Raw genomic sequence first — 22,422 nt, forward strand, 5'->3', positions numbered from 1 at the left:
TGCAGCCTCTGCAGGGATCCTCTTGGGCAGCGGAGAGTTTTCCCCACCCCCAGCTCTGCCGCTGCCTCTTTGTTTTCTGGCAGAAGCCTCTGTGCCTTTTCATTGCCGTGGAGGCGCCGAGCAGGAGCCCGCATGTGCCGCGTGTGCGTCTCGCCGGGAATGTGATGCGGGCTGGGAATCCTGCCGGGCCAGGCATCTCCCCTGCAGGGCAGCGGAGGCCGAGCAGCAGCTTCAGGGCTCTCCTTCCCATGGACTGCTCCTCCGGAGGAGCAAGGCTTCGAGGCAGCTGGTCTCCCTCACAAAACCCTCTTTTGCGTTGACAGCGCTTCTTGCACCTTGCCACAAGTCGAGTAAGTTGGATGGGAAGGGGCCGGTCCTCAGCTGGGCACTCGGGCTCTCCGCTGTGGTCCCCCCTCGCTCCCGCTGGGAAGGCACCTGAGATTAAAGCAGCGCCAAAGGCTGTGGAGCTGGATACCGCGGTGGCTGAGGATTGCTTGTGCTGCGCCTGCCTCTCCGTGTATTTGATCTCTCGACTTCCAGCGGGGACTGAATTCCTGTGCTGGATTCTGGGCTCGGCTCTTGTGAAAGGATCCAATTATTTTAGAGCTTTGAGCATCTCCATTTGCTGCCCATATTTGCGGCGCGCTGGCTGGAATTCCAAGTGATTAACGTGGCTGTGACATCCCTCCTAGGGGTGTTATCTTTGCTCGCTGTCCCCCACCGCCCCCCTCTTCCTCCTCCGGCAGCGAGCGAGCGAGACAGGCAGGCAGAGACAAAGGTCTGTCCTCAACCTGGGCTGTCCTCCCCGTGAGCGGCTGCTGCATGGGATTTCCCTGCCCTGCCTGCTGCGGGTTTCCTGGGCTCCCGGTCGAACACTGGAGCTGGGCGGTCGTGGGCTGTACCGCAGAGGTTTGAACCTGCTGGGCTGGGTGGGCAGGGGATGCTGCCGGCCTTGGAGAGCTGCCTGATTGTCCTGCCGGATTTTAAGCTGCTTTTCATTCTTTGCGCTTTCCTGGGAAGAGGGGCAGCCGTGCGTGGAGGGGAGGTTGGCGAGGAGGGGGTTGGACGTGGGGGAAAGCTTTACACAGGTGGCTGTCGCATAGTGGGATCTGCCTGCAGACCCTGTAAACCCCCCTTCCCAGCCACAGGCTATTGTCAGCATTGCCGTCTGCCTGCCAGGCACTTGGGAAAGGTGTGCGGAGGCGATCCGTGCCAGGACGAGGGGCATCAGAGGGAGAAGGGGTAAGTCACTGGGCTGGGAACTCTGCTCCGGCTCCCCCGGCTCCCAGGAGAGGTTTCATTGTGCTATCCTGACTTGGCCGAGCGGAAGGGCTCAGTCCCTGGGGCACCTGTGTCTAGTGCTAGGGCTGGAGGGACACTGCACGTTTCTTGGCAGACCTCAGCCCTTGAGGAGGCTGCTGCAGCTTGTAGCCCCAGCAAGATGCACTGCAGAGAGGGCTGCTCTGTCCCCGGGGACTTCTGCACCCGGTCAGTGCCGCCTCCTGAGGGATGGGAGGGAGCAGCAGCACCTCAAGGACTCAGTGCTCTGGGCACAGGGTGGTGTCGGATCTCTCTCTCTTTCTGTCTGGTGGTTTCTAGGAGCTTGCACCTCTGACATGGACACTACCTCTTGCCCCATCCTTCCCCTCTGGTCTTGGGCTTCCTCTCCATTCCTAGCAGGAGCTAGCACTGAACAAGGCTCTGCAGCTGCATAAATCTGGCACAGCAGGAGGCCTCCTGAGGACCCTTGAGAGCAGCACTTGGCCTTGCAGTGGGGCCAGTATCCTCTGTATCCACTCCCCTCTGCTTCTTCCTCCCTCTTGTTTCCACCAAGTGTCAGCTCCTTCTTCCCCAAACTGAATTCCAGGATAGTACCAAAGCCATGGCAAGTGGTCATTTTTCCCTTCAGGCACAGTTTGCTCCTCCAGCATCTGCCTAGTTAGCTTCTCCCTGGGGTTGCCACCTCTGCTACAGTGCTGGAGGTAGTCCCCAGCCTCACATGTCTGTCTCTCTCCTGATGTGAGATGCCTGATCTGTCAGACTATGCAGGAGCCCTTCTCTGGTGGCAGCATTGCTGTTAGTGCTGCCATCCTTCAGGGATGAGATGGAAACTTTCTGCCTACTGGCACTTCACGAGCTCTGCTCTTAGCCTGTGCCAGGGAGCTCCTGGGTTTGTGCTCACACTGCTTAGATCTCCTTCCTTCTCCTTGGGTTCAGATAGGACCAATAGAGTTGTGATTCATCCTCCAGTCTGTTTCCTCTTCTCTTGCTTTGTACTCTGCTTGTTCTGAGGATGATTATTGGCCCTCTTCTAATAATGGTCCTTCTCCTTCCTGGCTGAGTAGTTCCTGCTTCACCCCCAGTGAGGCCACCAATGTCTCTCCATAGCTCTTCCCAGAAGAGGAAGCAGGAGAGAAGAAGGTGGCAAAAGCCACTTAGGGGGGTTGGTTTGGAGTTTTTTGTGGTCTAAATTGTGCAAAGACCCAAATTGGCCCTGCCTGCCACCAGGCTGGTGCTCTCTCCCAGGTAGCAGTGCCCAGGTCAAAGCCTCTTGTCCACTGGCCATGTGTTCCTTTTGACTGGCTGGCAGTGCTGCTCTGGGTAGCCATGGATCCCCCCTGGATGAGTGTGGCAACTTTGCACACAGCTTTTGCTGTCTTCCTTGCACTGGTGTTGTGCTACCAGCCCTGCCAGGCTCCCAAGGGCTCTGCCTCGTGACAGATAACCTCCCTGCTCCACACTCATCCCTATTCCTTTATGGCTGGCACAGTACAGCTCCAACAGCAACAGATCCTTTTGCAGGCTGCAGCCCAGCATGTGGTGCTGCTGCTGTATTGCCCAGCCAGGGACCCGTCCTCACTCGCCATCCTGCTCTGTTGCCTCTAGACTGAGACCATGGTCTGTTAATCCTGGTTTCCCCCGGATGGAATGGAACCAGCAGGTAAGCCAAGTCCCCGACCCAACCCCACCAGGCCTGGCTGTGTTTTTCTGTGTCAGGCTCTGGTGGTCTGGTGTCCCAAGGAACACAGCATTTCTGCCCCAGTGCCTGGGACACACTCCTTCTCTGCAGGTCATTTGGCACTGGGTATTTCTTGGGTGTTGAAGAGTGGTGCCCTTCCCCAGGCAAAGAAATATAGGAAAGCTGTGCCTGGCATAGCTCCAGATCCAGGTGCTGGGAGATCTTGGCAAAAGCACAGGGCCCTGCCTTTTTGCTGAGCAATGAGGGGGTCTTGGCAGAGCAGTGCAGAATGTGGTAGAGCTCTGGCTGGGCTTCCCTCAAGAGGCAAAGCTCTCTGAGTTATATCCTACAGCATCAGCATGGACTGAAACACTGTCCAAAAAAAAAAAAAAAAAAAAAAAGAGCATCACATGGGCTTAGGAGGAGCCAAACCCTTGGTGTGGGCATATGGAGCCCCATGTGCTGTGTCCACAGGGATGGTACCTGTGCTGCTCAGCTGAGCTGGTAAAGCCCTGAGCCTGTCTCTGTCCCATCCACATGACCAGAAGTAGGGCTCTGGCCATGCCTGGTTCAGGGAGAAGGCAGAGGTGGCCAGGTGCTTCCTCCCTGTGCCTGGTTGGAGTGCAGGAGGCTGTAGTTGTGGGATTGCTGTTCTGCTCTGTGGGGAGGGGATGGGCTCCCCTGGTGCTGTCAGAGGCTGAGTTCTACTGTGAGCTGGATGGGCTCTCAGCAGGGAGGAATTGCCCTGGAGGCACTAGACATTGCCAGGAGAACCTTCCTGGGATACAGCCCCTTGCATCTCGAGGAGGGTGAGCAGAGCTGTGTCCCAGATGTTGTCCATCCCAGGCTGATAGGCATTCCTCCAGGAGGATGTTCAAGGAGATTTTATTATATACTTGGACACGCTTTGGGTGATACTTTCCTGTACCTGCAGTGGGGCTGCAACAGTACAATGCTTTTCCAGCACAATGCTTCAAGCAACAGTATCTGGGCTTGGCAAAAGGTGCAGCCCCTTGTTCTGACCATGTGTTCTGGTGGCTGCTGCTGGCAGCATCTGATAATTGGTGTTGAGAGCTCAGCTGGGATGGATTTGTGGTGCTAGCAGGTCAGCCTGTTCTTATACATCCATTCTCCTGGAAGGCAGCTGCTGCTGGGGAGAAAATGGCTGTGACTTCAGAGGGACATAGGGAAGAGAATGAAAGGATGCAGGTGAACTTTGTTCTGACGTGGACACGTTCTTTCTTCCACTGCACTAAGCTGATTCTTGCTGGTTTTGTTGCTGGTTTTGCTTCCCAGTGGTTGATAGTGCCACACAAGTCATGGTGCAAGTCTCCCTCAAGTATGGAGGAAGGTAACAGCAACCTTACAGGCAGGCAGAACACAGCATGTTACCACTTCAGCATCCACCTACAACTGAGGGCAATCACTTGCTTTCCTACCTGCTTTGGTGCAGGCCTCCTGGAGTGCCAGGAGGAGCTGGTCTTTACACAAAGGTTTTGTTGAGGTTCTGGACCTATGGTTTGCTATGCTGCAGCACTGATTTGCCTTACTGCAAGTGCTCCTTGGGTGCAGTTGTATTGAATCTGAACAGGCCCTGTTCTGGCTGGGGAAAGGCTGGCAGTGCCCTTCCCCAGCAGTGGTGGTGGCTTTTGAGCTGTCCAACTCAAAAGGACAGCTGGTCATGACAGCCTGTAATTACAAATCTTATTGGAAATGTAGTGAAAGAATAGCCTGTTTTCTGGGGCAGGTGAAGTCAGGCAGCGAGCACAGCTGATGCTGGCTTTCCATGTGCAAGTTGCAGGGATGCAGAATCTGCCAGACCAGGATGCCAGAAGGGGATTGCACTTGAGTGTTGCTGCCTCTGAGCATCCGTTTTGAGGTTTTGTTCATCTGCCTGTTTTTTGTTTCCAGCCTTAAGAGCAGTACTCACTGCTGGCTTGGGGTACCCAGCAGTGACTTCCCACTGATGGGTGCAGCAGTGAGCCCCGATTTGAGGAATGTGTGAGGAGTGAGGTGAAGATGGCATGATGCCCAGGGATAGGCATGATTTCCTGCTTTAGCTGGGGGTGCCTGGGCTGGTGAAGCCCATGAGCTGCCTGTGCCACAGAGGTGCTGAGGGTGGAGGTGCCCAAGGGCTCCTGCACATTCTGAAGGTGTTGCACCATGCTGCTTGAGCTGACTCTTCTCCACGCCCTCTTCCAGGCATCAAAGCTGCAGTGCTCGTGGATTATGACCACAGGGGAGCTGTGTTGCATCTGCAAATCTCTGTTGTGCACCAAGGGCGCATCTGAACAGGTGAGTGCTGTGCACATGAAATGATTGCTGTCTTTGTGCTGGGGAAAACTGGTGGGGGGCCACCAGGACTGTCAGGATCCTCATTTCTGCCTTCCCTGACAGGCATTTCTTATTGGAAAAAAAACAATTCGAAGCTCTTCTCCTTATCTGTAGGGCCAGAAAATGTCCTGTGCTGTGGGTGGAAGGGGGGGGGAGGTGAGCATGAGCTAGCTGGAGGCCCAGAGGTTGCTGCAGTGTCTTGGAAAGCAAGGCATGAAATGGTCGCCAGAAAGAAAGAGGAATCTGTTCTTATGCACAGGGTTTCATACAGGATGGCATGCCAAAGGGATGTAAAATCAAGTCAGGTATGAGAGTTCACAGGTTAGCTTTAAATATTTGTGGCTTAAATGGAAATCAAGGTGTTAGCACAGCCTGAGGTGGCTGAGATTTGGGAGGCTGGGAAGGGCTGAGCCTAAATGCTGCCTTCCCTGCCTGCGTGACCCTGCAGGCAGAAAGCACCCTCCTGCCCTTCTCCCAGCAAACACCTGAATCATCCCAGCCCTGCATCTCCCCCTTTCCTTCCCCTCAGAGCCACTGTGGACACTGAAGAGCTGGAGAGGACGCTGCAGAGGTTTGGAGGCACACCGTGATGGTGGGAGCCATTCCACGGCAGCCACGCCGCTTCTGGGGGGTGCCTGACTGGCAGGTGTCTTCAGCTAATTGTGCCAACGACCGCCTGCTGCGCAGCAGGAGAGTTAATCCAGGGCAAAGCAGGGTCCTGCTGCAGAGGGGTAAGTGTAGCAGGCAGCCAGGATGGGCTGCAATGCTGTGGGCTATGCAGAGGGATTGAGGTTGGCAGGGACATCTGGAGGTTATCTGGGCAGCCCCACCTAGAGCTGTTGATGTTTACATTGATGACTTCTGGATATCTCCAAGGATGAAGATTCCACAGTCTGTCTCAGTAACTGGTTATAGTGCTCAGTCATGGTAAAACAAAATGGTGTTATCTATCTATCTATCTATCTATCTATCTATCTATCTATCTATCTATCTATCTATCTATCTATCTATCTATCTATCTATCTATCTATCTATTATCTCACTCAGCCTCCTCTTCTCCAGGCTGAACAGTCCCAGCTCTCACAGCCTTTCCTCATAAGACAGATTATCCATTGCCTTAATTTTTTTAGGGTTCCTTTTTTACACTCTCTCAGATGTGGCCTCACCAGAACTGAGCAGACAGGGAGGATCAGTTCGCTCAACCTGCTGTTAATGCTGTGCCTGGTGCACTATTGCTTTTCTTTGCTGCAAGGCACATTGCTGGCTCATGGTCAACTTGGCACCCACCAGGACCCCCAGGGCCTTTTCTGTTGTGCTGCTTTCCAGTCAGTCAGTCCCTAACATATCCTGGTGCAGGGTTGTAAATTTTATCACTTCTTTTAAATGGACTCCCTGGTCTCAAGCACCTTGGCCTGCCATTTTCCCATTCACATCCCAGCAGGGTCAAAATAGCATATGCAGGCTCCCTCTCCACAAAGCCTTGCTCCACTTGGAGAGCAAATTTCACTATTGCTCACTTGCCCCTAAGCCCTTGCTCCACATGATCAGGCACAACTGCAAAGACAGGCAAAAGGCAGAGCTGCCAGGTGTGGGCAGTTTGTCCTCAGTCTCCTGGTTACTTTTTCTGCAGCCGTTTCACTCTTTTTCATGCCTGAAACAAATCAGGATGTGGTCAGGATTCTTACAGCTCTCAAACTGGACTGAAAATGAAAAGTGAGGCACCATGCTGCACAGAGAAGGGCAGGCCCTTGGAGCTGGTAGGAGTGGGTGGATGGTGACCCTGGTACCTCCCAGCTGCTGGTTAAAGTGCTGGAGATGCCTGGTCCAAGCTGGCAGAGATAACAGGGATATTCAGCCAGGTTCCTCTCCCTGCCGTGGGGCTGGCACCAGCCCTGTCTCATTCAGTGCACGTGGCTGGGAGAGGTTGTCTTGGCCAGCACTGGAAAATGTTGCTGCTGTTGCCCAAAGGAGTGATTACTGGCCTGAGCCCCTGGGACTGGTCTGACCTGCCTGACTTCTGCGCTCCACAACAGCACAAGCGTGTCCCTGGCAGAGGGCAGGCCTCTTCCTCCCCACCTGTCCAGACTTGTCCACAGGCGTCTCCTGCCTGACTGGAGACTTCTTTCCTTGCCCAGGCCAGGAAGGAAGTGCTGAACCTGCAGGTGGGTGATGCCTCAGGCTTTCCCAGAAAGCTGCAGCAACCTTGTTCTTCTTCCTGTCCCGAGAAGGGGGTTCAAGTGGGCTGTGTGAGGAGCCATGTCCCAATGAGTCCCTTGCAGCCAGAAGCCTGGATGAGGATAGAGATCCTGGGCTGATCCTCATCCTTCTGCTCTCTTTTTTTTTTCCAGATGCTGTGCTGCAGAGCAGGTCATAGTAGAGTGCTCACACAGAGATCCTGAGTGAGAGAGGGCCTCACTCCCACCCCCTGCCCTTGCACCCTGTGGCACTTTACAGTCCCCCTCCCTCTGCTGCATGGGCTCTGCTCGGAGTCCCAGCAAGTGAGGCTCCATGCGGCACATCCACACAGAGACGTCTCTGCCCCCGGAGCGCAGCACAGACCCCAGCCTGTCCCGGCCCAGCGGGGACACACCCTTGGAGCCTTCCTCCCAGTGCTGCACCCACCGCAGCATCCTCATGGGCTACAATGAGACAGAGATCAAGCGCCAGAAGGTTTACCAGGTGTCCATCTTCTCCCATCTCTCCAGCTCCTCCGAGAGCACAGAGCAGCGAGCAGGCGCCCGGCCAGCTGTCAAGAGGGGATACCCCGAGCAGCGAACTCCAGAGGGGGGACGAGATCCCAAACGAACTCACTGGGGTGACAGGGGGGTGGATGGGGGCCCTGGGCAGCCTTCCCTGGATGATGATGACACCTTTGAGGATGGTCTGCTGGTGGAGGAGCTCTCCCTTTGTGGCTCTGCCCAGCACTTCTCCCACAGTGGGCTGCGGGTGGTGGAGCACCGCTGTGAGGGCAGCCCAAGCCACAGCCCCAAGGCCAGCAGAGAGGACAAGTCACAGGATGTCTCCTCCTCCTCCTCCTCCTGGCCCCAGCACATTGCTTGCAGTACTTTGCACATGAGAGACAGTTGCCCTGTCTCATCAGGGGATCAGCCCATAGACTATGGAGAGAATGGGGAGCCAGCAAGTGGCCACAATGTACTTCACCTTGAATTGCACAGTATTGCACAAACAACCCAGTTGGACCCTGGTGGGAAGAGAGAGAAGCCAGGGAGCAGCCCAGCTCACACCAGCAGGGCTAGTGGAGAAGTGGAAGGGCCAGCAGTGGCCAATGGGTGCAGGGAGTCCCCGGTTCTGCAGGCAGCGCTCAGCCCCGAGCCCAGCAACCTGAGCTCCCAGGAGATGACACCCTGTGGAAGCAGCCAGCTCAGCAGCACCTGCCCAGCCAAAAGGAAGTTGCTGCCTGCTGGGGAGGTTACGGCCGACTCCTGCTCTGAGGATGAGAGCCTGTCCCCACCAGCAAGGAAGAAGAGGATCCTGCCATGCCACCCTGTGCCCACAGCCTGCCGCAGCACTGATGCCAAGGGAGCTCCATTCTGGAACCACCTGCTTCCTGCAGTCAAGGTGAGCATTGCTCATGGAGGGAACCACGGCATGGCCTGGGGATGCCCAGAGCTCAGGGCTTGTGTTCCACTGTGGCACTGTCCTGTCCCTGAGCTGCTGTACTAGTGTGAGCAAGGCAGCAGCTGACAGTCAGCCCTGGTACACATGACTTGTTTTAAACAGTTCTTGACATGTTATAGTTATTGGATCCTCTGCAAGCAACCAGCTTTTTCTCCTGGGGAGCCTTGATTGGACAGGAGAAACCTCCCAATGGCAGTGAGAGCTGGAAACATTATAAAGCCATATTTGATGTCTGATGGCTTCATATTAAGCCTTGATATATCAGCAAGAGTATTGGGAAGAGCAGCTGGCCTCTGCCTGCCTGATGAGGAGGAAGGCAGATGTGTGGGATGGCTTGAACTCCTGGCCATGATGCCCATTAGAGCAAGTGTCTGGTGGCAGGCAGTGGGACTGGACATGCCTTGACAAGGAGCCCAGTGCTGTGTGCAGATATGCTGTTTGCTTTTCTGCCATTTTGAGGTGCCTGTGGCATGTCCCCAAGGTGCCACAAGTTCTCAGCAATGGGGTAGACTCATGAGGTTTGCAACCCCCACTAGCAGCTCAGGAGCTGCCTCCAATTCCTCCTTTCTTACCCTGCCCCTTCTTATCAGACCCCTGCCCTCATCCTGCCCTGCCAGCTGAAGCTGCAACAGGCTCAGGCCAGACCTGGCACCTTCTTCTTTTTCTCTGGGGCATCCCATGATGTGGGGACCTACAGGAGCTGATCTCAGAGCTACTCTGGCTTCTTGCTGCTTGGAGCTGGGACACACCATCTATGGCATACAGCTTCATCCCTGTCTGCCTTTGTCGTGACTGTCCCCCAGCCCAACTGCCCCCAGCACTGTCCTTGCAGAGTGAAGCCCTCCAGCAGCTTCCCTGGGTTTTCCCGCCCAGTCATGCCAGCCAGCTCCATCATCCCTTTGTGTTGTGCTGCCCTTTGTGTGGCTTCCAGAAGGGGAAGCCCCTGAAAAAAGGACATCTTTAAAAGGAGGCTGCAATGTGACTGTGGCTTTAACCCCCCCACCCCACAGCTGTAGGATCCTAGCTGTGGTTAGGGGTGGGCAATGCACTCCTATGCCTGATTGCACTGCTGAGGACTTTGCATGAATCACCAGGGGACAGAACTTTTCCGAGGCTGGTCAGGGAGTGTCTTTGTAGGTGTCACCAGTCCCTGGGAGGTGCAAGGGGGTGTCATTGCATAACTCTGTCTACAGATGTCTTGTCACTGGGGCTGCTCCTGAGACCTGCTTTGTAAAGAGGGAACAGTGTGTTTTACCCTTGGGTAAAACCTCACTCTCAGCTGAGCTAGTTTGAGGTTTGGGCAGGCCCATGTCCCCACCAAACACCACAGTCCTTGTGCCTCCAGAGGCCACTGATGGCTGTCCAAGGACAGGACCCTGTTCCAGCTACTGGGAGCCTCATGGGGATATGGGGCGGGGCAAGGAGAGATGGCACCTCCCAGGGGTGCACAGGCCCTGGTTGCTGCCCTAACATGGTTCTCCATTTTGTGTCCCCTCCAGAGCTCTTCAGACTGCACTGCGGTCGGGAGGAGGCTGAAGAGTGGGCTGCGCCTCAAATCGTGAGTGTCCTGGCAGCCCTGTGAGATGGCCATGGGGGCTCAGGGTACCTGCCCACCTCAGTACCTGCAACCCCACGGGTGGTTTGGGTTGGGTTGAGTCCTCTTTCCTGCCCTGACCCAGGTATCTTGCCTCCATAAGACCACAGACTTGGGGAGAGGGTTTTCTTATTCCCCTGGGATGTAGGAAAGTGGGTTCAACCTCTAGCAAAGGTACAGGGGGCCTGGAGAGGGATCCACATTGCCAAGGATGTGAACAACCAAGGGCTGTGTGCTCTTCAATTCATGAACACCAATCTTCTCTCCTCACTCCAAGGCGACATCTCCGGACCAGTCTCCGAAGGGGCACCAGATCTCCCACAGCACCCTGGGCCACCACCACTGTCAGCCATGCTCTGCTGGGCAACTTTGAGGTAACGGTGCCCATCTCCTGGGGGGAGGTGGGTCCCAGGGGCTCTGTGCAGGGCTAGCAATGAGTGTGAGAGGGTGACCCTGATGGGAGCCCTGGGTGGGGCTGGGCTGATTGTCCCCAAAAGGCCTGGTGTGCAGTGGCCACCACACAGCCATCACCCACCAGCAGCATGGCTCAGCCAGCAGATCCTTGGGTAGAACCTGCTGAGATAGGTGGTGTGAGGCTGAGCCAAAGCACTCTTGCTGCTTCTCCCTGTTAGATGGCTGGTGTTATCCCAGCAGTTCAGGGTGGGTCTGTCTCACACAGATCTTGGGGCACACAGGGCAAGCAGTCACTTGGGTGCAGGGAAGATGAGGATGACTTCACCTGGATCATTGAGGTAGGGGGTAGGGCTGGTGTTTTGAGATTCCCTAACACTTCCCTTCCCTCTCAGGAATCCATCCTGAAGGGGCGCTTTGCACCATCAGGGAGGATCGAGGGTTTCACGGCAGAGATTGGTGCCAGTGGCTCCTACTGTCCCCAGCATGTCACCCTGCCTGTCGACGTCACCTACTTCGACATCTCTGAACACAGCGTGCCCTCGCCTTTCCTGGTACACGGACGTGGGGGAGCTGTGGGAGGCTGTGCCCTGGCACTCTGGGTTAGCCCCTCACTGTAGAGGGTGGCTCAGGCAATCACCTGCTTGTGGAGATGGCTGCCTGTGCCAGGAGCAGAAAAAGCAAAAAGGGAAAGAAGAGGGACCATACACAGGTCCTGCTACTTCATGGTTGTCATTGTCATCACCTTTCTTGTCACTGCCTGTTTCTTCTCGTGGCTTGGAGGGTGGCTGAGCTGGGGCTCTTCTTGCTGACTTGCCAAGTGTTCCCAGTGAGGAAGTCTCAGGCCCATGCTCAGGTTCCCAGCTGGGCTCTCCCTCGGCTTTCTCTTTCTCTCATATGCTGTTTATTTTTGCCCCAGGGAGTGATTGACTTGGAGGCCTTGGGAAAGAAGGGTTACAGTGTCCCCAAAGCTGGAACCATCCAAGTGGTGAGTCATTCCCTGGCCCGCAGTAGCACTTTGTTGATAGAGCTAGCTGTTTTAGGCAGGGCAGCAGCTGGAAGGGGATGTCTCCTATAGAGAGGAGCACAGGGTACCTAGGGTGCTGTCAGGGAGACAAGGTAATGGGAAAATAATGGAAGAAAGAGTTGGGTGAGGATTTTGCAGTAAAGTGTATGTGCAGTGGGAATGGGATGTGATGGAAGAGAAGCACAGGTGTGGAGATGGGTGGAAAGGACTGACCTGTGACAGTCAGACTCAGGCTAAACCCTCTAGGACTGGTAGGGGGCTTTCTGCATTATTGGTCCAGCAGCTTCTGCTCCCATCTCTGCTCTGCATCCTTCCCAGTCTCACCCCCTACCCCTCTGCCCCCAGACCTTATTTAACCCCAACAAGACTGTGGTGAAGATGTTCTTGGTGACATACGACTTCCAGGACATGCCGGCCAATCACATGACCTTCCTGCGCCATCGCATCTTCCTGGTGCCCGTGGGGGAGGAGGAGAGCTCCACAGTGGCCCCCAGTGACCCCCTGGGCACCAGCCCACCCCGCAGGGTTCTCTGCTACCTGATGCATCTGAGGTAAAGCATGCTGGGGGGATGGGTACCTGCCCCAGGGTCACCCCTGCACTTCTCTCTGACATGTCCCAAGCCTGCAAGACAGGAGGAGGGACTGAGGAGGAGCAGGGATCAGCTTCTCCTTTGGGGAGGTTGGAGCTGCCACCCTGCCCAAGGGCAGCTGTCTGTGTCCCTCCGAAGGCAACCAGACGCTGGCCACCTTGACGAGGGGCCAGAGTAGTTAAGGGGGTTGTGCCCTCACTGAGGATGCCCTGCCCTTGCCTGGAGAGCCTGAGGTCCCTGTGCCCTGCTCATCTCCACACAGGTTTCACAGCTCCAAGTCGGGGAAGATCTACCTTCATGACGACATTCGGCTGCTTTTCTCGCGGAAGTCGATCGAGGTGGATTCGGGGATCCCCTACGAACTGAAATCCTTCACGGAGATGCCGCGGAACCCCTGCTACTCACCCCGGGCCTGACCTTCTTCACCGCCCGCCCCCCAGGGCCACTGGGGAGCCTGCAGCCCAGCACTCTGGGGAGAAATGAGTAAAGGGCCAGCAGACACTGCTTAGAGATACCACCCACCCTCCTGACCAGCACAGACACCACGCTCTGCAGCAGGGCTGGGATCCCTGGGGGCTTCACCAAGAGGGGCGGGGGCTGAGGAGCAGCCCTAGCACTCCAGGGACGTGCCCAGGCCTTCTGCTGGCACTCCTCCCAGCTTGGAAACTTGGCTGTGGGTGAGGTGGGTGGGTGTGGAGTGAAAAGTTGGACTGGAGCTGTGAGTAAGACCACCCACACTGGTCCTGGGTCTGGAAGCAGAAAGTGTGGAAGAGTTTGTATTTATTAGTATTTATTGTTGCTGGGAGCACTGAGGAGGCTCGTGCAGAGGATCAGAGGTGCTGTGCTTATCCTTCCCACCAGCCCTGCCTGCACCAGGCTGCCTGTGTTTGGGCAGGGCTGTGGGGACTGTGAGCCTGACTAGGGACAGGGATGCCTCAGCCCATGGTAGGGACAGTGACCCAGCACTCACATGGGGTGCAGCTCCCAGGTCAAGGGTTGTTAAAAGCCTTGTGACAGGCTGAGCCTTGCTGGCACCAGCTTTGCAGGGCCAGCCCAACTCCAAGCAGCTTGGGATGGCCTGTGAGTCTTTTAGGGCAAGCCAGACCTGAAGAGGCCTGTGGCTGTCAAGGAAGTGGCCACTGCCAGGTTCCTGAAGGTAAGAGACACAGCTGCCACGTGGATGGGGACCTGGGGCTCTTTGCAGGAATATGGGGATAGCCCTCTGGGCAAGAGCCTCCAGAGCACGTGAGCTGTGGATCTGAGATGATTGCCAAAAAAAAAAAAAAAAAAAAAAAAAGGAACCTTGCACTGTCTGCGAGTGTGAGGTTAATCCCATGCAGGAGACAGCTTTGGGCAGGGGTCTGCTGGCAGTATGATCAGGGGTTGGAGGATGGTCAGGAGTCCCAAATTAGTCCCTGGGAAGCAGGGAAGAAACAGAGGACATTAAACTCTGGGAGCCGGGCTGGATCCTCAGGAGCTGGACTGGTAGAACCCAGACTGGGGCCGTCAGAGGGGCAGGGCCAAGCTTGCACATACCCCGTGGCGTAGGAGAGCCTTATACCTCTGGGGGCCTCGGCAAGGCTTCCCCTGCCAGCCCAGGCTGTGAGGATCCTCAGCCCCTCTGCCAGAGGGAACAAGAGCGGGACAGGCCTGACCATCAACTCCCACCCCTGGGGCTGAGACCCCAGCGCGGGGTCTCAGTGTGGGGATGGGCCAGGACTGGGGGTGTGGGGGCGAGTTCCAGCTCTGCCCCGCCCGGGGGCGGCCAGGGGGCTCCGGCCCTGCTGCACTGGGGTTAGGAAGCCTGAACCTGCCCATATACTCACACTGGGGGCCTGAGCCCCCCAAACGGAGGCTTTGAAACCCCCTCGCACTGGGGGCTGCTCCCCCTAAGCCGAGGCCCTGAACCCCCAAAGCCGTGGATACCCCCCCCTCCCTCGGGGGCCGCGATGACACCGGAGTGCCCCTCACCCCCGCGTCACCGGGGCTACCCCTCCCGCCGTGGCCCTGCGGGCTCGCGAAGGCCGTGCCGGTACTTTCCGTGTTCGTTTCTAATTTAATAAACGTCCGTTTGGAGCTCCAGAATGAGACCGGGGCTGCCGGCGCCGAAGGAGGGAGCGGGGGTGGGGGGGGTGCAGAATCGCGGGCGGGCGGAACTGGAGGCCCCGGTCGCGGGAGGCGGAGGGACCGGTCCGGGCGGCGCACCCGGAAGCGGCGCGGCTCAGGGGCCTTCCGGGCGTGCGGGCGCGGCGGCGGCGCCGGGCGGAGGGGGCGATGCTGTCGCGGGCGGGGATCCGGGCCCGGTCCGGCCTCGGGCTGCTGCAGGTGCGGGGAATGAGGGCGGGTGAGGAGGGAACGGGGAGAACTCGGAGGGTGCCCACGTGGGGAAGGTCCGGATAGCGGGTACTGGAGGGGTCGGGAGAAGGGGTCTGGATTGGGAGCACCGGGATGAGGGGGATGGTGTTGGGCGTCTGTGAAGTGTTACGGGGGGAACTGGCGCAGGGATGTGGCAAAGCGGTGTTGGGGGGACGCAGAGGACGGAGGGGCATGGGGGTCGCAGGTGGAGTTCAGTGGGGTGGTGATTTGGCGGGCCCAAGGAAGAAGTGAGGAGGAGTTGGGCAAGGATTGGGGTGCTGGGCGGAGAGTTAGGGCTATGCACAAATGGCACCAGGGGATTGAGGAGATAGGGGCGGTGTTGGGGCTCTTGGAAAGTGCTGGAGTGGTGGTGAGGAGCTGAGCTGGAATAGGACGGGAGGGACACGGCGGGGTGAAAAGTACAAATGGGTGCGGGGGGACTGAGAGGGAGTCGGGGGGGTGGTGTTCGGGGCCGGTAAAGGCTGGCGGTGTGGGGGCTCGGTGGGGAGAGCTGGGCAGAGATGGGGGGTGTGGTGGGGTGTGCAGTGGACAGACGGGTGTGGGGCATTGAACAGGGGTAGTGGCGGGGCAGTGGGGTAGTGTTGGGGGTCTGAGGAAAGCCGGGCAGGGATAGGGGTAAAGGGCGGGGTGGTGATGGAGAGAACAGGCAGATACAGAGAGCTGAAGAGGGTGGTCAGTGGGGGAGTGTTTGGGGCTGAGAAGAGCTGGGGTGTAGGCAGGGCAATGGACAGGGATAGAAAACGAGGGAGAGGGGGGTGGTGCAGAGAACGAATGAGTGAGGAGGCAACTGAGGATGTGGGGGTTCAGTGGAATGGGGTGTTGAAGGTTTGGGGCACAACGTGCATTTGGAAGAGCTAGGCAGAGAAGGAGGTCTGAGGAGGAGGCATGCAGAGGACAAGTGGGGGTACAAGGGGGGCTGAGAGAGAGGGATCTTGGGGTGGAGTGCTGGGATTAGGGTCCAGGGAATGCATTGCAAAGGAGATTGTGGATTAATGGGTGTGGGGAGGCCAGTGGGCTGTTACTGAACATGGGGAGCAGTGAGGTGGGGCTGGATTGTTGTAGGAGAAATGGATGTGTGGGGCTGTGTAGGTGTGAGCTGGGTTGGGATGTGGGGCGGTTGAGGGAAGCTGTGAGAGTGAGGGTCTGTGGGAACAAGGGTGGGGGAATGTCCAGACAAAACAGCTCTTTGTGGGAAGCCCTGGAGGCAGCCAGACTGGAGAGAGACAGGTTGGTGGAAAGAGGAGGCCTGTGTCTGAGATGAGAGAGAGGACTGGAGGGAGTAGGGCTGAACTGGTTATAGGGTCTGGGTGGGGCAGAAGGGACCTACATGCACACACCTTTACTACCCTTACGGTGGCAGGGAGACTTTATTCCCCACTCCAGGGTGAATCTGAGAGGAGAGGAGATGTGTAGAAAGCTCTGGCATGGCAGTGAGCCCCCCTGCCCCAGTGAAGAAGACTGTCCCTGACACTCAGGCCTCATCCTTGTGGGAACACCCTTACAGCATGGGCTTGTTAGGGGCATTGTTTCCTGCCCTGGTCTCCTGTTCATGAGCCCAGGTGGGGTAGCAGGTGTGGAGCTGGGCAGCCAGCAGCTGGTCTCAGCCCCGCTCCGTCTCCTTCCCCCAGCACTCCCAGCAGCTGAAGCGTGCGGCGCGGCTGGCCCCAGCTCCGTGCCGCTGGAACTCCGGGCTGCCCGTCAACATCGGGGTGCTCTTTGTGCCGCAGCAGGAGGCCTGGGTGGTGGAGAGGATGGGCAAGTTCCACCGAATCCTCGAGCCTGTAAGGAGCAGCTTTTCTCCCCTTCTGGATTCAGCAGGTTCCTGAAGCTGTAGTGAGACGTGTCCTTTGTGCGAGGATCCAAGAGGGGTGGTGGGCTTAGTTTCCCCAGCTGAAATCCTTCTGTCTGCCTGGGGACTAATTTTCTTTGGTGGGGTGTGAAAATCACTGAATAACTGAAATTTCCTGTGTGTGAAAAGTGTTTGTGGTGTCTGGTGTGGGCTTTGTTTGAGTGACTTTCTTTAGTCTGTCAGCCATCTAATCCCACCCTTTTCCCAGGGTTTGAACTTCCTCATCCCTCTCCTGGATCGGATTCGTTACGTCCAGAGTCTCAAAGAAATCGTCATTAATGTCCCAGAACAGTCAGCTGTTACACTGGGTGAGGAACAGCTTCCGTGTCCTGCCCTTTCCCTTCTGCTGCATCTGGGGTGAGCAAGGGATGATGTGAGGATGAGTGGAATTGTCCCAAGCTCCTGCACTGAGCCCTGTCCCTTGGTACCCGGGCTTAGCCATAAAATCACATGATCACTGAATGGTTTGGGTTAGAAAGTACCTTAAAGTTATCTTGTTTGAACCCCCCCTACCATGGGCAGGGGACACATTCCACTCAACTGAGTTTCTCAAAGCCCTGCCCAGCCTGGCCTTTAACACTTCCAGGGATGGAGCATCCATAGCTTCTCTGGGCAACTAACTACAGTGCATCACCACTCCCACCTTCAGTAAAGAACTTTTTCCTAACATTAATCTAAGCCTGTCCTCCATCAGCTTAAGGCCTTTCCTCCTTGTCCTATCCCTCCATGTCCATGTGAAAAGTCCCTCTCCAGCTCTCTTTAGGTGCTGGAAGGCTGTTTCTGTGAGTGGGAGGACCCCAGGAGGTTCCGGCTGCTCTCTCTGGGCTGCAGCTGCCCCTTCTTGCTAAGTTGAATGCACCTGGCTAGAAATAAATTTTTCAGGTGTTTTTCTTTATTGAACTACAAAATAAATTTTGTTTCTTTAAAAAAAAAGTCTTAGAACAAATTAATTGATGTGATGTTAATGGACAACTCTGTTATATTTCTAGTTTTATGTGGTTTGTTTTGGTTTTTTCCTCCTTAAATCCTCTTTTACAAGAGCTACAGTGTCAAATGCTTCTATCTGGAAAATCAGGACCTGTTGTGTATTAAACATCACAGCGTTGTTCAGGGAATGGAAGGTCCTTTTCACAAAGCCTTTAGATAAGAAGGTCTGTTTCAGCCAATCCTCTTCTGTGACATGCTGCTATATCAGGGTGAAAATAGATGGGCCTGCTCAGCTGTGCTATGGGAGAAGGTGCTATGTTTTGTTTGTGCTGCTTCAGTAAACAGGGTCTGTTGTTCTCTCCTGACAGATAATGTCACTCTGCAGATCGATGGTGTGCTCTACTTGCGGGTTATGGACCCCTACAAGGTACCATCCCTGCCGTTTGGGCACCTTTCTCCTGGCTCTGCCCACTCCCTGCTCCCCAGAATGCTGCAGCCTCTGTGTCCTGCCTGATGTGTGGGCTGGGAACACTGACTCCTCCTAAGGCTCCAGAACTCCATGTTTTCAGCAGGGGTGTCTGGCAGATTTCTTGCTTTAGCACTGTTTGTCTCTCCTGCCCTGTTCAGGGTCCCTCTTGGCATCCCTATCCACTCTGTTTTGTGCTTCTGCTCTTCAGGCCAGCTATGGGGTGGAAGATCCTGAGTATGCAGTGACCCAGCTGGCCCAGACCACCATGAGATCTGAACTTGGCAAACTTTCCCTCGACAGAGTCTTCCGGGTAAGCTGGGCAGGTGGATCACAGAGCTGACAGTGTGTCCCAAAATCCCAGGACAGCCTGCCCGGCCAGGCTGATGTGCTTAACAGCAAAATGCCCTTTACTTGGAGGGCTTATGGCTTCTGTTTCAGTTGACCTATTGGTGAATCCTTGGAGATGTGTCTTGTTTCGGTTGTTTTTTTAACAGGAGCTATTTTTTGCCCTGCCCTGGGTTATTTGGAGGGGGTGATGGGTGGCATGTGCCCAGACCCAGCTGGTCCAGCTGCCTTTCTTGAGTCAGTCACTCTTTGCTCAGCCCCAGTGATGAATATCCCTGACCTGAGTCATGGGGTACTGTAATCCTTGTACTGCATTTGCTGGGAAGAAACCAGAATTACTGGCATTCTCTTGTATCCAGATGTTGTATGCCAACAGTTCCAATGTGGGGCACTGCCCTCCCTTAAGATATGGTGACCCCTTTAAGAGCTGCAGGAAGCACCTGACCCTGCCTGAAACCTGTGGAGATGTTTTTTTCTGGCAGACCTTGCCTGTGAGGGAGGTGTTTGTTTCCCTCCTGACACCTCTAGCATGCTAAGCCCCTCTTCTCTGCTCTTTGCCATTTCTTTTGTGCCTCCCAGGAGCGGGAGTCCCTCAATGCCAGCATCGTGGATGCCATCAACCAGGCTTCAGACTGCTGGGGCATCCGGTGTCTGCGCTACGAGATCAAGGACATCCACGTGCCCCCACGTGTGAAGGAATCCATGCAGATGCAGGTGAGGCTCTCTGGGAGGCAGGTCTGGAACAAGAGGGAAGCCTTCTCTTCCACATTGCATTATGGAACCACAGAATCAGTAAGGTTGGAAAAGACTTCAGATATCAGGTCCAACCTATGACCAAATACTGCCTTGTCAACTAGACCATGGCACCAAGTGCCATGTCCAGTCTTTACTTCAGGACCTCCATGAACAGTGTGTCTGTTACCTCTGGTAACATTCCAATATCTAATGACCCTTTCTGTGAAGAATTTTTCCTAATGTCCAACCTAAACATTCTCTGGTGTTGCTTAAGACTGTCCACTCTCATCCTGTTGCTGACTACCTGGGAGAAGAGGCCAGCCCCTGTGTAACTGCAGCCTCCTTTGAGATCATTGTAGAGAGCGATGAGGTCTCCTCCTGAGAACTTGTCTACTCTTGTCCAGACTAAACAACCCCAGCTCTCTCAAGGGCTCATCATCAAACCTGTGCTCCAAGTCTTCAGTTCCACTGCTCTTCTCTGGATGCTCCAGCACTTCAATGTCTGTGTTGAACTGAGGTGCCCAGAACTGAACACAGGACTCAAAGCGTGGCCTTATCAGTGCTGAGTAGAAGGGGATAATCACTTCCCTGGTCCTGCTGGCCACACTACTGCTAATACAAGCTATGGTTCATTATTGTCACCTGTCCAGAGTTGGCAGCACCCACCCCTTGCCTCAGGAGGGCGTTTTGGCTGTAGATGTACAGCTACTAAATAAGAAACTCCTGTAGACATACAGCCTGTAAACATACATCTACTGAATAAGTAAATTCAAATATTTTTTTGTGGTGGTGGCCCCTGCCTGCAATATACAAGCTCTGCCTTCTCCCTTTAAAATCCCTACTGGGCTCTGTGGGGAAGCAGGTCTCAGAGCTGAAGATCTCCCCATGAGAAAGACTGGGCCCCAGATATCTGGGCTGGAAGAGGAGGAGAGGGAAGCAACTGTCCACTTAGTTGAGGGGCTGGGAAGGGCTCTGTGGCATGAGGAGCAGAACCAGCCCTTGCTCAGACCACACAGTGTTCTGTAGCTGTATTTTCATGTTTTGCTAAGCCATGCTTCCCCCAGCAGAACAGAGGAGCATGTCCTTGCTCCACAGATGGGATTGCCCTAGCACAGGCATGGCAGGCTGGTGTCTGACCTGTGCTTGCAGGTGGAGGCAGAGCGACGGAAGCGGGCAACAGTGCTGGAGTCGGAGGGGACGAGGGAATCAGCCATCAACGTGGCTGAAGGCCAGAAGCAGGCCCAGATCTTGGCATCAGAAGCTGAGAAGGCCGAACAAATCAACAAAGCTGCTGGTAGTGCCTGGGGCTGAAACGTGGGGTTCTGTAGCCCTCTGGGCTGTGGGGTGGTGCTGCAAGGGAGAGGCTGCATCACTGTGAGCCAGGCTTCCCCAGCCCATTCTGAGCCTTCCCTGCTGGGGCCTCAGGCTGAGCTCCAGTTGATGTTGCTGCCCTGCCCCAACTTCCCGGCAGCAGAAGGGGTGTGGTAGTGATGCTGTTGGGGCAGAGACAGCCGTGCATGCATGAAATTGTCTTGATTTGCTCCTTGAAATGGTCAGGATTCAGTCCTTGCAAGTGCTTTGTCCTGATTCTTATGCACACTCTTCTGTGGTTTATTGCAGGAGAAGCCAATGCCATGCTGGTCAAGGCCAGGGCAAAGGCAGAGGCAATTCAGCTCCTGGCAGCTGCTCTGGCACAGCAGGTGAGTGATGGCTACCTGGAGCAGCCTCTGCTTTGGTTCTGGCACTGGGGGAGGTGAATCTGTGGACAAGGTGGCACCTGGCTTTCTCCTGGACACTCTGTAGAACCTTCAGCAGCAGGGAGTGAGGATCTTTGCTTGCCTGGGGTGGGCTAGGGATACAGGCAGGGATGAGCTGTTGGTTGCACTGACCTGTCCCTCTGTCCCCAGCATGGCAATGCTGCTGCCTCCCTGTCTGTGGCAGAGCAGTATGTGAATGCTTTCTCCAAGATTGCCAAAGACTCCAACACCGTTCTGCTGCCCGCCAACACCGGCGATGTCACCAACATGGTCGCACAGGTCAGTGTGTCCTGGGCTGCATCCAGAGCCCTGTGGGCAGCAGGGCAGGGAGGGGATTCTGCCCCTCTGCTCTGCTCTGCTGAGACCACCTGGAGCACTGCACCAGAGCTGGGGTCCCTGCACAGGAGGGACAGGGACCAGCTGGAGAGAGCACAGAGGAGGCACCAAGATAATGAGAGGACAGGAGGAAAGGATGAGGGAATTTGGATTATTCAGCCTGGGGAAGAGAAGGCTCTGTAGCACTTTTCAGTACCTAAAAAGGGTTTACAAGGGCGTGTAGTGATAGGATGAGGAGGAATGGTTTTAAACTGAATGAGTAGGTTGAGATTAGATTTTAAAAAGAAATTCTTCCCTGTGAGGGTAGTGAGGCTCTGGAGCAGGTTGTGCAGAGAAGATGTGGCTGCCCCATCCTGGGAAGTGTTCAAGGTCAGGTTGAATGGGGCTCTGAGCATCCTGGTCCAGTGTGGGGTGTCCCTGCCTGTGGTGAGGAGTTAGAGGATCTTGAAGGTCTCTTCTAACCCAAGCCATTCTTGTTCTCACCCAAGTGAGTCTTGCTCCAGGGAGATGAAAAGGGCACCATGCTGGGGCCTGGCCATCTCTTCTGCTTCCCTCCCTAAGACTGTCTTGTTTCCTCCAGGCCCTGGGGATATACACCACACTGACCAAGCCACAAGCTGTGAAGACCCAAGATGAGATGCCTCCAGCCCACGAGGACTCCCGCTCTCCTGCCACAGAGATGCTGAAGGCAGAGCAGGGCAGCTCCAGCTAACAGGGTTGGAAGGATCCCATACCCTCTCCCGAGGCCTGCCAGCAGTCTTGTCCTGCTGCAGGCAGTCAGTCTTGTTTCCTTAGTCCCTATTTTGTATTGGATTTAAATCATGTAATAAATGGTAACAGTGCTGCTGCAGCACGTTCCCTTGTGCTTGGGTGCCTGAACCCAACATTCAATGCCTAAGGGGAACCATCCCTCCTCAAGAGGCTCCTGCTGGGATCTCTCTTGGACATGCAGTGACATACAAGAGTGAAAAGCTAGATATTATGAAAAAATTCTTCCTGTGAGGATGGTGAACCACTGGCACAGGTTGTCCTGGAAAGTTTGAGGATGCCCTATCCCTGGAAGTGTTCAAGGCC

The 22,422-nt window shown here is 55.6% G+C and overlaps 2 protein-coding genes across 11 annotated transcripts in view; both read left to right on the forward strand.

The window, feature by feature from the left end:
* The window catches only part of ATOSB (atos homolog B), a 38,757-nt gene extending 24,121 nt beyond the window's left edge, over window positions 1-14,636 (forward strand). For 5 of the 10 annotated variants that reach the window (XM_079330538.1, XM_079330540.1, XM_079330546.1 and 2 more), the window contains 9 exons: window positions 5,162-5,254; window positions 5,823-6,024; window positions 7,642-8,872; window positions 10,432-10,490; window positions 10,804-10,900; window positions 11,333-11,491; window positions 11,857-11,925; window positions 12,310-12,515; window positions 12,817-14,636. In XM_079330538.1, the coding sequence (XP_079186664.1) occupies window positions 7,802-8,872; window positions 10,432-10,490; window positions 10,804-10,900; window positions 11,333-11,491; window positions 11,857-11,925; window positions 12,310-12,515; window positions 12,817-12,970 (1,815 nt within the window). In that variant the 5' untranslated portion in view covers window positions 5,162-5,254; window positions 5,823-6,024; window positions 7,642-7,801 and the 3' untranslated portion in view covers window positions 12,971-14,636. Of the gene's footprint in view, window positions 1-1,084; window positions 1,243-1,599; window positions 2,942-5,161; window positions 5,255-5,292; window positions 5,599-5,822; window positions 6,025-7,641; window positions 8,873-10,431; window positions 10,491-10,803; window positions 10,901-11,332; window positions 11,492-11,856; window positions 11,926-12,309; window positions 12,516-12,816 lie in introns of those variants that run through there. The other 5 variants (XM_079330542.1, XM_079330543.1, XM_079330541.1 and 2 more) reach the window with 4 other exon arrangements.
* Window positions 14,637-14,733: 97 nt separating this feature from the next.
* On the forward strand, window positions 14,734-22,198 carry STOML2 (stomatin like 2). The gene is made up of 10 exons (XM_079330548.1): window positions 14,734-14,879; window positions 16,559-16,711; window positions 16,988-17,087; window positions 18,075-18,133; window positions 18,384-18,485; window positions 19,100-19,234; window positions 20,405-20,549; window positions 20,876-20,955; window positions 21,163-21,291; window positions 21,929-22,198. Exons 1-10 carry the CDS (start codon window positions 14,829-14,831, stop codon window positions 22,058-22,060), a joined length of 1,086 nt encoding a protein of 361 aa, XP_079186674.1. The 5' UTR covers window positions 14,734-14,828; the 3' UTR covers window positions 22,061-22,198.
* Window positions 22,199-22,422: the final 224 nt, after the last annotated feature.

The sequence above is a fragment of the Erithacus rubecula genome, assembly GCF_903797595.1.
Source record: "Erithacus rubecula genome assembly, chromosome: Z".
Lineage (NCBI taxonomy): Eukaryota > Metazoa > Chordata > Aves > Passeriformes > Muscicapidae > Erithacus > Erithacus rubecula.

Excerpts from the sequence above, each read along its gene's own strand:
- STOML2 (XM_079330548.1), top strand. The coding sequence starts at position 14,829 with ATGCTGTCGCGGGCGGGGATCCGGGCCCGGTCCGGCCTCGGGCTGCTG. Across the intron at positions 17,088-18,074 it reads ACAGTCAGCTGTTACACTGG|ATAATGTCACTCTGCAGATC; the intron begins GTGAGGAACAGC and ends CTCTCCTGACAG. Across the intron at positions 19,235-20,404 it reads AGGAATCCATGCAGATGCAG|GTGGAGGCAGAGCGACGGAA; the intron begins GTGAGGCTCTCT and ends CTGTGCTTGCAG.